Source organism: Mobula hypostoma, chromosome 1 (assembly GCF_963921235.1).
Source record: "Mobula hypostoma chromosome 1, sMobHyp1.1, whole genome shotgun sequence".
Classification (NCBI taxonomy): Eukaryota; Metazoa; Chordata; class Chondrichthyes; order Myliobatiformes; family Myliobatidae; genus Mobula; species Mobula hypostoma.
The window spans coordinates 73,566,579-73,583,358 of record NC_086097.1 but is presented as its reverse complement, the minus strand read 5'-3'; the positions used below and the strand labels follow the sequence as shown (position 1 = coordinate 73,583,358).

Genomic DNA, 16,780 nt, shown 5'->3' with positions numbered 1-16,780 from the left:
CGGCACAGCATCGTGGGCCAAAGGGCCGGTATTGTGCTTGAGGTTTTTCTATGTTTCTATCTCGGAAGGATGTATTGTCATTGGAGAGAGTCCAGAGAAGATAAACAAGGATGATTCTGGGAATTAAGGGGTTAACATGAGGAGCATCTGGCAGCTTTGGGCTTGTACTCACTGGAATTTAGAAGAATGTGGGGTGATCTCATTGAAACCTACAGAACATTGAAAGGACTAGATAAGGTGGATATGGAAAGGATGTTTCCTCTGGTACAGGTATCCAGAACAAAAGGGCACAATCTCAAAATTGGGTGATCTTTTCAAACAGTAGGAAGGAGGAGTTTTTGTCGCTAAAGAGTAGAATCTGTGGAATTCTCTGCCACAGACTGCGATGGAGGCCAAGTCTGTGGAGATACTTAAAACAGAAGTTGATAGATTCCTGATTGGTCAGGGCATCAAGGGGTATGGTGAAAGGGCAGGTGTGTGGGGTTGAATGGGATCTGGGATCAGTCATGATGAAATAGCAGAGTGGACTCGAATAGCTGAATTCTGCGCCTATGTCTTGTGGTTTAAGCAAGGTTTTTGCACAAAGATGGGCAGCTCTGTATGCAGCAGCATGGGATTCATTGATACGGTGTGGTGAGCTAACTGATGTGCAAGGCCAATGATGTAGGTAAGATAATAGCCCTTGTTGTGTCGAACTACTGAATGGCAGAGTTTAGGGATACTGTAAATCTTAAACTATCTAAAGTGGTCAAGTCATTTGTGTTGCATTAAATATGTAAGGTGGTTCATGCATTACGATCTTACTTTTGAGGTTACTGAATTTAGATTTTTTAAAAATCAGTATCAGGTCAAGTATTACTGATGTGTTGTTAAATTTTGTTTGTGGCAGCAAACAGTGCAATAGAGAAATGACCATAAGTTATAACAAAAAAAATGTAAAATAGATAAATTGTGAAAATTAGAGCAAACTAGTGAGGTAGTGTCCATGTTGAATGTGCATCCTCAGCCTCCACAGTAATAGCAATGAAAAGAGGGCATGGTCTAGATGGTGAGGATGCTCAATGATGAACGCCACCTTCTTGAGTCACCACCTTTAGAAGATGTCCTTGATGGTCGGAAAGTTCGTATGCCTTTATTTAATTAATATGTAGCTGTGCAGATGCAACAAATTGACGACAAGTACAAACCTGAATATCAGCAAATGTCACCAGCTGCACAGTTACAGAATGACAGACTTCAGAGGAAAGAAGAGAGAGAGTGAGGGGAAAGAGTGAATCAGTACGAAGACGACCATCGTGGATGTTAACAAAGTATCGGCTGAGTAACTGCATAGCACACAGTGAAAGACACACGACTAGCAAAGTTGAAGTGAAGATAATGTGATGATGGCTTTAGTTGTGAAAGTAGATGGATTTGATAGTGCTAGTGAGGACTGGGAATCGTGTATCGAGAGTGTTTAATTCTATTGTAACATGAATAACATGGATGAGGAAAGGAAAATATTCACACTTATTAGCTTAGAGGATACTAAAATGTACAAGCTTTTACGCCACTTAGTAACTTCTGAAAAGCCAGTAAGCAAGCAGACGTTCAATGAAATTTTTACAAAATCACTTGTGCTCTAAACTACTGGTAATAGCTGAGAGATATAAATTTTACAAAAGGAACCAGTCAAAGAATGAAAGCATTTCTGAATACTATAACTTTAGAGAGAGACTTTCTGATGCATTAAGGGACAGGCCTGTATGTGGCATGCAGAAGAGGCTACTGACAGAAAGAGACCTAATCTTAGAACGGGCATTGGCCATTGCAATATCGTTGGAGACAGCAGAAACGGATGTGTCAGACCTACAGAAGAAGAGTGTAGAATGCGAAACACACAAAATGTACCTGTACACAAAAGCCAAAAATGTTATTGGCAAATCCTCCAATGATGCAAATAACTGTTGATTCAAAGAAAAAAGTTTGCAGGAAGTGTTACAGACAAGGCCACAGTGTGTGCAAGTCAGACAAAAAGCATAACCAAAGAGAAAAAGCACACAACAAAAAGTTTCAAACACAAACCAAACAAATGCATAAAATGATTGAATGTGAAACTTAATCAGACCAACGCAGAGTCTGGCAAAGGTGATATGCTTAGAACTGCATAACATTACTGAAGCAGATTGCAAATTAATATGGATTACAATCGATGCGTCTGGTGTAGTACTGAAAATGGAGTTAGATACAGGGTCAGCTTTGTAATTTCAGAGGTTGACTACAACAAACTGCTTTCTAAGCTACCGTTAGAAAAAAGCTTTATGATACGAAAGACCTACGTGGGCAAAAAAAAAATGTCTCCCCGAGGCAAACTGAAAGTAAGTGTGATGTTCGGAGGCAAAACACAGCAGTTAGAGATTTGTGTTGAAAAGTGGAGGGCCAACACTTTTCAGACGTGAATGGTTGAGAAAAATCCAACTAGACTGGTGCACAATCGCAGCTCTCAATGTGATATCAATAGGCAACTGCAACCCAAATGGTAGCAATGACCAGAGACTCTCGCAGCTGCTTAATGCTAATGAGAAGGTGTTTGAGAAGAGTATTGGTAAACTCAAAGGTATGAAGGCCAGAATTGAGCTGGATGAAGCAGTAACACCAAGATTCCATAAAGTGTGCCCAGTGCTTTATGCACTATGTCCTAAAGTGGATGATGAACTTCAGAGCTTGGAGGCATCTGGCATTGTCTCCAAAGTTGAGTGGAGCGATTGGGCCACACCTGTCATCCTTGTGATCAAGGAAGGGAAGGCTGGAGCTGTCTGTGTGTACTAGTACGTCAAAGTGAGTATCAACCCTGTGCTGTGTACTGCACAATATCCCCACTACGAAAAGACATTTTTGCATCTTTGGCAGACAAGGAAAGGTTTTCAAAGATTGACTTGTCAGAAGCCTATCTGCAAATGGAGATTAAGGAGTCAAGCAGAAAGTTCCTCACAATCAACACTCTCAAAGTACTGTTGCAATATAATTGTCTCGTCTTTGGCATCGTATCAGCTCCAGCAGTTTGACAAAGAACAATGGACCAAGTGCTCCAAGATCAGGAACACAATGTTACCTTGATGACATCATTGTGACTGGCAAGAATGATGAAGAGTACCTCTGGAACCTTGGTTAAAATGCATATCAAGCTGAGTGAATATGGTCTGCCAGCAAAGAGAGGGAAATGTGAGTTTTGAAGAATGAAATCTCATATTCTGGATAAGTCATTTACAAGCAGTGTTTACATAAGTCACAAGAGAAGACTGAAGCAGTATTCAGGCACCCAAACCAGAAAATGTGTCACAACTCAGGTCATACCTGGGCCTGGTAAACTACTAACGCCAATTTTTCCCAAACATTGTTACAGTGCTGCACCCATTGAATGCACTGTTGCAAACAGGAGCAAAGTGGGAATGGTCAGAAAGATGTGAAAGAGCATTCAAGGAAACAGAGACTAATAACGTCAGATGAACTGCTCATGTGTCCCCTTATTGTATTTGTGCAGTTTTGTCACACACTACGAAAGATGGATCTGAACGCCCCATTGCATTTGCTTCAAGATCACTGACGAATGCAGAACATAACTATGCATAGATCGACGGAGAGGCCCTTAGTCTAGTATGGGGACAAATGTTTACTCCAGTGACAGACCCCCTGCCCCTTGTGTACATTTTCAATCCCAGGAAGGGATTCCCAGTGATGACTACTACCTAGTTGCAACGTTGAGTACTTTTCCTAGGAGCCCGCTGTTATGACAGTTAAGGGGTACCAAACAACACAGCATTACTGACAGCTTGTCACCTGTTCCACTACTGACAACAGAAAAAGAAAAGTCTTCATTCTGTGACCCAGCAGAAGTATCCCACACAGCATTGGTGGACCAGTTGTTGGTAACAAATTTTGAAATACGAAGCGAAACAAAGAATGAACTGACATTGTCCGAAGTCTATGACATCACCATGCAAGGATGGTCAGCTGAGGGTAATCCTAACCTCCCCCATCCCCTCTCCCTCCCTGTCCATCTCCCTCCTTCCCTCTCTCCCCCCCTCTCTCTCTCACTTGCGCGCGCGCGCACACACACACACACACACACACACACACACACACACACACACTAACCTTCCAGGTGCGTGCCTTTACTTAATTGATATGTAGTTGTGCAGACACAACAGCAGTGATATAACGAACACACACAAAAAATGCTGGTGAATGCAGCAGGCCAGGCAGCATCTATAGGAAGAGGTGCAGTCGACATTTCAGGCCGAGACCCTTCGTCAGGGCTAACTGAAAGAAGAAATCTCCAAGGGATGTCAATAGAAATTTGTCGCATTGAATATAGAGAGAGTAGAGCAGTGGTTAAGCATGCATCTTCGGATATGCCTATGTTGATTGTCTTTGTGAAAGTGATATCCAATCCACACTGGCTGTGGTCTCCCAGTGAGGAAGTCAAGGATCCAGTTGCAAAGGGAGTTATAGAGGCCCGGGTTTGAGGCTTGTTGATTAGTACTGAAGGGATGATCATGTTGAATGCTGAGTGTAATCAATGAGCAGCAGCTTGTCAATTGTCCAGGTGATCTGAAGTTGAGTGGAGAGCCAATGAGGTTGCATTTCTCTTCCCAATTTTATCTCTCATCCCCTTATGCACACCCCTTCTATAAACTTCCTCAGGAAAACGTTGTAACTTTTCTGCTCTGGCTTCCCTTCTTGCTGGCAAGTCTCTGTCATTATTTTGATATTGTGTCATTTTAAGATTTGTTCAGTGCTGTGGAAATATATGAAAAGTCAGTCACACTTCCTTGCAAATTGAGAGGATGTGCGTTTTTGAAAAATAAAGATAACAAAAGGGGTGAAACCATTTAGCAAAACTTTTTGATCTGAATATTATTCAGGACTTCTGGAATTACCAATAATAATGGATTCCTGGAATAGTAAACAATAATTATTGAGATTTATAAAAATACAGCATATTTCTATGGAGCTTACATGATTTTATTAAGATGTGTGAGGGGTTATCCAATTCAAGAAATTTTATACAACTCAAAACTCCTGTAAATTTCAAGTTCCCTCTACTGTATGTCTACCATTCATTAATAATTAACAGTTGGATTGTGATATTTGAAAGTGCATAGCTTGTGTTAGGATCCTTCTCCTAAACTTAAAGTGCCGAATAGAGATGGTCCATAATGATTTGGTCTTCTGTTGCTATGGTGAAGAGGTGTTGTGAAAGCTTACATAGTTGCACTGTACATATTTTTGTTACTGATGGAACAGCATTCAAAGGGCAGCAGGAAAGGTAACCTGGTTGCAAGCAAGGCAAACTGATTATATAGCAGATACAGCACCAGAACATCTCAATTAAATTACTTAAATTGATTCCCTTTAAAATCTTATCTGTTATGTTTCTGTGTATTCAAAGCAAATTTCAATTTAGTGGAGGACAGTGGCGCCTCTGAGATTCAAAGTAATGGGATGAGAGTCTCTACCTGACAGCCTTGTATGGATGTGCAGGCACAGAGGTTAGGCAGATACTGTCAAGTTACTACCCACTGAGAAACAATAACACAGAACTGTCTGTAATTTATATAAACACTGCTGCTAATGCCATGGGCATTTAACCTGACAGTCAGACCACTAGTTCAAGTAATTATTAAAGATCCTCAGCAGTGATAGTTTGAAGATCATGGAGGATTCAGGGTTCGGTCTCACAAATAACTTACTGTTTAATCATAGCATTGTAGTAGATATTGCACTTACTTTTGTATAATGAATCATAAGACCATAAGATATAGAAGCAGATTAGGCCATTTGGCTCTTTGAGACTGCTCCACCATTTCATCACGGCTGATTCATTTTCCCCCTCATGCCGTACAAGTGTCTATATCTTACCCTCCATACCCCTTCCCCACCAGTTTCCATAGGTCTCACTTTCTCTGCGACTCCCTTGTCCACTCGTTCCTCTCCGCAGATGTCCTTCCCGGCACTTATCCCTCCAAGCATGACAAATGCTACACCCACCCTTACAGCTCATCCCTCATCACCATTCAGGGCCCCAAACAGTCCTTCCAGGTGAGTCAGCGTTTCACTTGAGTCTGTTGGGCCCTCCTTTTGTTTCTGTGCTCCTGGTGTAGCCTCCTCGACACTGGTGAAACCCAATGTAGACTGGGGTACTACTTAGTTGAGCATATTAGGTCTGCCAGCAGCAAAAATGCCGTTGCTATGGGGGAGGGGGGGGAGAAAGCAATGGGAAAGGATGAAAGAACAATCGAAACAGCAACTATTTCAGTGATAGGAAACTAGAGGCAATGAGGCACTGAGATATATTGAGGCTGATCATACTAGATCGGGATTGCTGCCTGAGTTCATTGCCCGTGGTGCCCACTGGCCCACACTTCCCTGTGCTGGGTAGAGTGGGCTGGTGTGCTCCTGTGAAGTATAGCAAGAACTCTGACAGTTGGAGCACTGCCCCTCCCTCCAGGTCAAAAGGGGACGGCCTTTTGACAGCTAGTCATTTGTTGAACTGTTTAAAAAAAAAAGGGTTTAATTAAAATAGTTCAAATGAATAAATAAGTAAATACGAAAAAAGTTAATATTTTGAAGTCCTGGAAATTAACTAAACGTATCAAAGTAAAGCGAAGATAAAAATAAAATATTCTCTGTATTTTTGTGTTGGCCTGTATAAAACTGACTTTGGATTCAGCCCCTCGACCCAGTGGTACTCCGAGGCTGAACTGGGCATTGGAGTGGGAATAGCAGGTGGTGGCATTGGAGCCCGTCTCAGCTGTGTCCTTGTGCAGGTGCAGAAGGCAGAAAGAAGATGGACAGGAAAGGGGAGATAGACAACAGTTCTTAATGGTTTTACTGCTGAGCTGAAAGTTATTTCATGGTAGCAATCTCTGCAAATTAAGATATCATTCCAGAGTGTGTAATATCGTTGTGGTATTTCTTATGTCCTACAAATAGTGCCGGGCATAATGGGAAGATGGTAACATATGACTCCTCCCCCACACCTCACAATGTGTATTTTGCCATTTAATTCACAGAATCATTTATGCAATTTTGTTTTAACTTTAAAAACTTGATTGTTTAAAGGATGAACAGTTTAGTGATAATCAGAGCTAAATCACTGTAGTTCTTTTTGTCCTTGTGACCTCTTTGTAGTGGTACACTGCAGGCAAATAATTACATTTTATGGGATGGTAGCAAAATTCTCTTTCTTTTTTTTCTTTTTAAATCTTTTTATGAATAAGTATACAAAGGGTAAACCATAAAGGCACTAATACACTGTTAGAAATACAGGAGATATTAATACAGAAGAAAAAATTGATACAAACAGTGCAATTTAAACATAAAATAATATGGTAAAATAATAGTATACTGATTTATATATATATATCAATAGAGAAAAGGGGGAAAAAAAACCCAAAAAAAGACCCCAAAAAAAAAACCCACCGTGCAACTAAACTAAAAGCAAAGCAAAGCAATGTGCTAACTTGGAAACAGGTAGAGTTAAAGAACTTAAAATCAAGTCCTCAAACCCGACCTCCATTAAAAACAGTTTTAAAAAAAAGACAAGAAGGGAATATAGATATGGAACAAAAGAGAATAGAAATTACATTAAATGAAAATATTGGATAAAAGATCTCCAGGTCTGTTCAAATTTAAGTGAGGAATCATAAAGATTACTTCTAATTTTCTCCAAATTTAAGCATAATATCGTTTGGGAAAACAGCAAAATTCTCAATGCAGAAATTACATTTGGAAATGCAGCAAAAACTAACGCTTTGAATATTTGACCCGTACTATCACAAAAGTTGTATTCTGCGGCACGTTGAACTCTTCAGTGTTCTCTAGTTTATGTTCTCATTGTCTATAATTGTTATGTGCAGGAAGTGGATGTGGAGGCTTCAGGCTTGGGATGAAAGGTAAAAGTTTTCCCCCACTTTGGGGGAAAAATCTGGCACATTTTTGAGAAGAAGTAGTTGATTGCTGGACCTTTGGGGAAGCTCATTGATAGACTTCAGTCCCATTCAAAAGGTGATAACAGATGAAGGGCTTCTGAGGTGCTTCAAATTAGTGCTTAGATGCTTCCGGTTTAAGCTGGTGCTGTCCAGCGACTGACTTACTGCCTGTTACACTATTGCCCTTTAGGGCAGCGATGAAGGTCCTCCATCTCTGTCTGTCCATACAGCCACTTACAGATATAGAAGGATTTTTCATTGCTGTTTCCGTAACAGTTTATTTTTACCAGTCAGGGTAGTTGGCCCTGAGCTGAGCCCCCAAACCTGAGGACCAGTGGACCAGTGGACCAATCTTAGTCTGGCCTCTACTCTTTGACCTTTCTGGCATGGGTGACCCTACCAAGAGCCATTAACAATGGAGAAGCATGCAGGGATGAGGCTAGTTGAGAAGAGGCAGAGATGAAGATGAGGCATGTTGAAGGCAAGCAGTGGTGGGAAGAGGAGGAGGCAGAAGCAAGTACTACTACTACGTCGACTCAGGCCTAGGGGGCCAAAGTCGGGCATGATGACGGACTCTCCATTTCTCCCTCTCCCTCATCAGTGTGTTCAGTTCATCTACATTGGCTGCACTGCTGCCTTCTAGGAGCATGTTGACCATAGTCTTGGGAGGGCGCCCAGGGTTCATCCTCCTATGCTTGGGCTCCCATATGATGACTAGGCTGGCAGGTAGCTTGGGGTGGTGTAGACAGTGCCCCGCTAGTTGCAGTCTTCTCGCCTCGATTTTAGTGGTGAGCATCGGTAGGTTGTTATAGAGCTCGACGTTTGTCACGTGCTGTTGCCAACTCACGTCCAGAGCCATCCGGAGCATTCGTGTATAACAACCATCTAGAAACTTTCGCATCATCTTGGTGAGTGTCCACATCTCACATCCGTAAGTGAGAATGGACTCTATGACTGCTATGAAAATCCTCTTTTTAAGCCCTTTGGTCGGCGGAAGCAAGGAAAGTCCAGATATCTGATCAATTTAAGCGCTGGGCCGAACTGGAAAGGTTGGGTATGGGCTGAATCGTTTTGGTGGTGGAGTCCAAGCCCCAGAATGATCCAAGAGCGAGGAATGACCCGATGTTCAGATGATTTAAGCACCGGGCCAGATTGAAAAGGCCAGGCTGTTGTTGGGACCAGGGGCAAGGAATGGGCCGGTTCTGCTCGCTATGTTTACTCAGCTGTGTGCTGAACTGAAGCTGTGGCCTGCTGCAGTGATGCCTGGCTTCGTGTCTGTGGTCCCACACCATTTACTTGGCTCTGCGATGAACTGAAGCTGTGGCCTGCTGCTGTGATGCCTGGCTTTGTGTCTTTTGTAAAACTTCAGTTCTGAATGCTATTTGCTTACTTTTATTGTTTGCATGATTTTATTTTCTCTGCACACTGGGCAGTTTTTAATGGGTTCTTTTGGGTTTCTTTGTTTTATGGCTGTCTGTAAGGAGACGAATCTCAAGGTTGTATAATGTATACATACTTTGATAATGTACTTTGAAGATTTTGAATTTTATTTTCTTTGTCAGGGAAAAGCACAGAGCTATCATGTTTTCATAAAATTCCTTGATCAACATCATCAAAAGCAGATAACCAGATTCCTATCACTTTTTTTTTGTGGGATGATGATGTGTACCAAATGCTGCAGTGTGAGATAGAACTAACATTATTGTACAATTGTGACCTTTTCATGGAACAAATTCTTTTATTTCTACTTGAATGGTTATTGTATTATTCAAATTTCTGAATTTAAATATGGTTTACTCAGCTTTTGTAAATGTTGAATTTGTGGTTTATGTGTATTTTACACTCACTGCCTTTCTTTTATTTGAAAAAGGGAAAAAGTGATGCTGTGGTGTGCTTCCAAAAGCATCTGCACACAAGATCAAATATCAACTTATTCTGCATGGAACTTGAACAGAAAATCAAATGCCTAAAATTTTTAATTTATGCTCATGTTTTCTGCAGCTTTGTCAGTAGGTAAAAGTGATTCTATAAATCATGAGTTAATTAGTAGGTCAGTATGCATTTACCAACCATTGGCAATTTTAGGTCTAATTTATTATTTCACATCTCAATGTGAATGCACCTTTATATATCATATTTTAAGGAAAATATGGTCAGGATTAACATATCCAGCCACACTTCCGGAGTTGGGTCAAATTTAGGGGGAAAAAAAACTGTATTTTCTCCCCTAATAGTTACATATCACTTTGGCACCCGGCCACTGTTCAGAATTAACTGAGAGGATTATGCTGGATTTTGTTTCTTTTGGGATTTAGGACTGGCTTCAGCTTAGCCTCGGTTACATTGGTATTAAATGAAATGCATTTCTGTGCAAGAGTTCATCCTTTAGCTGTTGTGACTTTGGAGTGACTTCCAAGTCAATCAAATCAAAGTCTTGTCCCGAGATTAATGGCTATTTCAAATTTACTTTGATGAAAACTAAAACTATTAGAGCAAGAACATTAGGCCATTGCCAAAATAATTACGTAAAATATTACAAAAACGCGTGTTGCCTACTGTACTTAACTGCTTATTATGTAATCTTACTGAATATCTTTAAGCACAAGACAACAAAGGTAGTTTCAGATTGTTCTTTAAATTTCTGTACTCTTGGAGTAGTTGGTGCAAGAGGTATGTAGTTGAGAAAGTAAGGATTTATCACCTATCTATGGTTGGTGGTCATCTGTTTCCTGAACCACTGCACTCCTTATTGTGCAGGTAATCTACTTCCACAGTGTCCCAGCAATGATTAAAGATGATGTTTCCACATCGGAAAATATTCGTTGATGTTGTGTCTTATCAAATTAACATACGACTGATTTTATGTCTTTAGTTGAGATCCAAATGGCAAAATCTGGAACCAAATGATCACAGTTTTGATTCCACGTCGGAGCGTCATCTGTCTTTAAAACCTTTGAAGAAATATCAGAGATCAGCATTTCTGGAGTCCGAGAGTGCCGTTAATTGTTTGAGAACCAACAGCATTCCAAGGTAACATTTGGCTTGAGGTGTTCTACATTCATGGTGGCCAAATACTTATACTGCAATGTATGTTTATGCCTTCATGTCATTTCAACATAGTATTTGGTAAAACTGACAAGAATGGGATAAATTGGGTGCTTCCTATTTACCTTTGATGAATTTTTGCTGGTACTAAGAAACAGTTAACTCCAAACAGCTGCCTTAGCATTCAAGAACAGCAACATGAGTTGAGACTTGGAATGAGAGCAGAAGAGCTTAAAAGTAGCAGGTCTCGGGCTTGCTTGTGCATTTTATTTTACAGGAATTTAAAAGAGGTAAGTTAGCTAATTGTTGTTTCAGAAGTGATTGGGTTATGAAGTAATTATCTGCAGCCAATAAAAACAAGGTTGGGTCAAGCAAAGCATCTACTTTGGCAGTGGCCATTGAGAGAGTGAGCTCGTATAGGAGTAAGAAGGCTCTGGCTTAAGAGGCTTTGGAGTCAAAAGGCTGAGAAAATAGCTCAGGTCCTTGGAGTGAAAGCAGGAACTTTAAAAAGACAAGTCTCATTGATTAGATTAAGAGAACACTCGGTCCTCTTTTATTGCCATTTAGAAATGCATACATGCATTAAGAAATGATACAATGTTTCTCCAGAGTGATATCACAGAAAACAGGACAAACCAAAGACTAACACTGGCGAACCATATAAATATAACATATAGTTACAGCAGTGCAAAGCAGTACCATAATTTGATGAAGAACAAACCACGGTAAAAAAAAGTCTCAAAAGTCCCCGAGTCGATCGACTCCCGAGTCCCCGATAGCAGGCGGCAAAAGGGAGAAACTCCCTGCCATAAACCTCCAGGCACCATCAACTTGCCGATGCCTTGGAAGCAGCCGACACTGAGTCCATCCGTCCGAAAACTTAGAGCTTCCGACCAACCTCTCCGATACAGCCTCCCGAGCGCCTTCGACCTCACCCCAGCCACTGAAACAAGCAAAGCCGAGGATTTTGGGGCCTCCTGCTCCAGAGATTCTGGTTCCCGCACAGTAGCAGTAACCTGTTGGCATGAACATTGACTTCTCTAACTTCCGCTAATGCCCCACCTCCCCCTCGTACCCCATCCGTTATTTATTTATATACACACAATCTTTTTCTCTCTCTCCTTTGTCTCCCTCTGTCCCTCTCACTATACACCTCGCCCATCCTCTGGGCTTTTCCCACCTCTCCCCCTTTTATTTCTCCCTAGGCCCCCTGTCCTATGATCCTCTCATATCCCTTTTGCCAATCAACTGTCCAGCTCTTGGCTCCATCCCTCTCCCTCCTGTCTTCTCCTATCATTTCAGATCCCCCCCTCCCCCTCCCACTTTCAAATCTCTTACTAGCTCTTCTTTCAGTTAGTCCTGACGAAGGGTCTCGGCCCAAAACATCGACTGTATCTCTTCCTGGAGATGCTGCCTGGCCTGCTGTGTTCACCAGCAACTTTTAAAAGGAGGTGAAATATATTTTATCAATAATTGTGTTGCGTGTTACATAAAATGTGTCTGATGGACTTCTTTCTACACAGGATGCGTGAAGATATAGGATAATTTAGAAATCCAAGGGCATTATTGACATTGTTGTTAAAGCAGGTCTCATCCACGATTGATTTAAGACACACTTATTACGGACTTGAAGGGGTTTTAAAACAGGAGATTATTGCTGGTGTTATTAGCAGATGACTGCTTAAAGCACACCACATGAGCAAGAGACCCTGGTTTATTTTAAATGGATTAATGCAGCTGTTAGAACTGAGTGTTCATCCATTAACATAGTCAACAGTAATTTCTAGGCTTTAATCTGTGTTTAGCCTTCACTGCTCCTAATGCGGGGTTCTGGTGCTGGTCCCAAGTGCTGCCATAACCCTGTAGTCTTAATGAATGTAAAATTCACTAATGCATTGAAAGAAAAAAATCCATCTTTTCTAATATAATTTTCCATGATATCTCCAACAGCAGCTGGTTTACAAACAAGGCTTAACAGTTCAAGTAACTTTTTATGAATAGAAGTAATACATTGTGTAGAAAATAACAAACAAAAAGGACAAAATTCTTATTCTCATCTCTCATACTCATTTCTGGAGAAACTGACAACTGCTCAAACTTAGAAGGTCTCCTTCCAGGCTGATCAGTGTCCAGCTAAAGTCTCAGATCATAGACTGTTATGGGAAAAAATCAGCCACAAAAATATCTTCCCAAATGGTCCCAGCATGGTTGGGGGGTGGGAATCAAATTAAAGCGGCTAGGTGTGAGGAGGTTAGTTCACAACAGAGGGATGGGAACCAGTGCAGAGAGACAGAGGGGTGTAAAGTGAGCGTAGAAGCAAAAAGTACAAAGGGGAAAAGTAAAAGTGGCAGGCCGACAAATCCAGGGCAAGCATTAAAAAGGGCTAAGAGAGTTGTAAAAGAGTGCCTGAAGGCTTTATGTGTCAATGCAAGGAGCATTCGTAATAAGGTGGATGAATTGAAAGTGCAGATTGTTATTAATGATTATGATATAGTTGGGATCACAGAGACATGGCTCCAGGGTGACCAGGGATGGGAGCTCAACGTTCAGGGATATTCAATATTCAGGAGGGATAGACACGAAGGAAGGGGAGGTGGGGTGGCGTTGCTGGTTAAAAAAGAGATTAACGCAATAGAAAGGAAGGACATAAGCCGGGAAGATGTGGAATCGATATGGGTAGAGCTGCGTAACACTAAGGGGCAGAAGACGCTGGTGGGAGTTGTGTACAGGCCACCTAACAGTAGTAGTGAGGTCGGAGATGGTATTAAACAGGAAATTAGAAATGTGTGCAATAAAGGAACAGCAGTTATAATGGGTGACTTCAATCTACATGTAGACTGGGTGAACCAAATTGGTAAAGGTGCTGAGGAAGAGGATTTCTTGGAATGTATGCGGGATGGTTTTTTGAACCAACATGTCGAGGAACCGACTAGAGAGCAGGCTATTCGGGACTGGGTTTTGAGCAATGAGGAAGGGTTAATTAGCGATCTTGTCGTGAGAGGCCCCTTGGGTAAGAGTGACCATAATATGGTGGAATTCTTCATTAACATGGAGAGTGACGTAGTTAATTCAGAAACAAAGGTTCTGAACTTAAAGAGGGGTAACTTTGAAGGTATGAGACATGAATTAGCTAAGATAGACTGGCAAATGACACTTCAAGGATTGACGGTGGATATGCAATGGCAGGCATTTAAAGGTTGCATGGATGAACTACAACAATTGTTCATCCCAGTTTGGCAAAAGAATAAATCAAGGAAGGTAGTGCACCCGTGGCTGACAAGAGAAATTAGGGATAGTATCAATTCCAAAGAAGTAGCATACAAATTAGCCAGAGAAAGTGGCTCACCTGAGGACTGGGAGAAATTCAGAGTTCAGCAGAGGAGGACAAAGGGCTTAATTAGGAAGGGGAAAAAAGATTATGAGAGAAAACTGGCAGAGAACATAAAAACGGACTGTAAAAGCTTTTATAGATATGTAAAAAGGAAAAGACTGATAAAGACAAATGTAGGTCCCCTGCAAACAGAAACAGGTGAATTGATTATGGGGAGCAAGGACATGGCAGACCAATTGAATAATTACTTTGGTTCTGTCTTCACTAAGGAGGACATAAATAATCTTCCAGAAATAGTAAGGGACAGAGGGTCCAGTGAGATGGAGGAACTGAGCGAAATACATGTTAGTAGGGAAGTGGTGTTAGGTAAATTGAAGGGATTGAAGGCAGATAAATCCCCAGGGCCAGATGGTCTGCATCCCAGAGTGCTTAAGGAAGTGGCCCAAGAAATAGTGGATGCATTAGTGATAATTTTTCAAAACTCGTTAGATTCTGGACTAGTTCCTGAGGATTGGAGGGTGGCTAATGTAACCCCACTTTTTAAAAAAGGAGGGAGAGAGAAACCGGGGAATTATAGGCCGGTTAGCCTAACGTCGGTGGTGGGGAAACTGCTGGAGTCAGTTATCAAGGATGTGATAACAGCACATTTGGAAAGCGGTGAAATGATCGGACAAAGTCAGCATGGATTTGTGAAAGGAAAATCATGTCTGACGAATCTCATAGAATTTTTTGAGGATGTAACTAGTAGAGTGGATAGGGGAGAACCAGTGGATGTGGTATATTTGGATTTTCAAAAGGCTTTTGACAAGGTCCCACATAGGAGATTAGTGTGCAAACTTAAAGCACACGGTATTGGGGGTAAGGTATTGGTGTGGGTGGAGAATTGGTTAGCAGACAGGAAGCAAAGAGTGGGAATAAACGGGACCTTTTCAGAATGGCAGGCGGTGACTAGTGGGGTACCGCAAGGCTCAGTGCTGGGACCCCAGTTGTTTACAATATATATTAATGACTTGGATGAGGGAATTAAATGCAGCATCTCCAAGTTTGCGGATGACACGAAGCTGGGTGGCAGTGTTAGCAGTGAGGAGGATGCTAAGAGGATGCAGGGTGACTTGGATAGGTTGGGTGAGTGGGCAAACTCATGGCAGATGCAATTTAATGTGGATAAATGTGAAGTTATCCACTTTGGTGGCAAAAATAGGAAAACAGATTATTATCTGAATGGTGGCCGATTAGGAAAAGGGGAGGTGCAACGAGACCTGGGTGTCATTATACACCAGTCATTGAAAGTGGGGATGCAGGTACAGCAGGCGGTGAAAAAGGCGAACGGTATGCTGGCATTTATAGCGAGAGGATTCGAGTACAGGAGCAGGGAGGTACTACTGCAGTTGTACAAGGCCTTGGTGAGACCACACCTGGAGTATTGTGTGCAGTTTTGGTCCCCTAATCTGAGGAAAGACATCTTTGCCATAGAGGGAGTACAAAGAAGGTTCACCAGATTGATTCCTGGGATGGCAGGTCTTTCATATGAAGAAAGACTGGATGAACTGGGCTTGTACTCGTTGGAATTTAGAAGATTGAGGGGGGATCTGATTGAAACGTATAAGATCCTAAAGGGATTGGACAGGCTAGATGCAGGAAGATTGTTCCCGATGTTGGGGAGGTCTAGAACGAGGGGTCACAGTTTGAGGATAGAGGGGAAGCCTTTTAGGACCGAGGTTAGGAAAAACTTCTTCACACAGAGAGTGGTGAATCTGTGGAATTCTCTGCCACAGCAAACTGTTGAGGCCAGTTCATTAGCTATGTTTAAAAGGAAGTTAGATATGGCCCTTGTGGCTACAGGGGTCAGGGGGTATGGAGGGAAGGCTGGGTTCTGAGTTGGATGATCAGCCATGATCATAATAAATGGCGGTGCAGGCTCGAAGGGCCGAATGGCCTACTCCTGCACCTATTTTCTATGTTTCTATGTTTCTATCACACTTTGGGAATGTTTATAATTATTCTACTACTTGGGAAAATGCATAAAATTCTAAATCAGAGTCAGTAGTTTGAAACTGCACATAGATCTGCAGAAGCACACAAAACATTCTGCGTCATGATTACATTCGACCCAGTTTGATGCTGTCAAGAGTCATATCCTAAGTAAAACAAGAAGAATTCACATCGCCAGGGATATCAAATGAGAGAGTACATTGGCAGAAGTGAACTTAATATTTTGTCAATCAAGGTGTGGTTATTTCAGATGGAGCCTCAGGCAGTGCCCAAGATCTTAAGTCATTCTTCATAATGGTGGGGAAGCTAATCAGCCTGTCTTCGATTAATAATATGGCAAACAACACAAGGTTTAGAATGGGAATTTGACAAAGGTCACTAGGATCTTGTTTGAAATATATCATTGGAAATTGATCATTTAGACAGTGGTCCTGTGAGA

General features: G+C 41.6%; 1 protein-coding gene across 4 annotated transcripts in view; it reads left to right on the top strand.

Moving 5' to 3' along the window:
• Positions 1-16,780, top strand: part of LOC134357276 (uncharacterized) — a 135,977-nt gene that overhangs the window by 58,686 nt on the left and 60,511 nt on the right. For all 4 annotated transcript variants that reach the window (XM_063068855.1, XM_063068766.1, XM_063068939.1 and 1 more), the window contains one exon: positions 10,846-11,003. In XM_063068855.1, the coding sequence (XP_062924925.1) occupies positions 10,846-11,003 (158 nt within the window). The remainder of the gene's footprint in view (positions 1-10,845; positions 11,004-16,780) is intronic.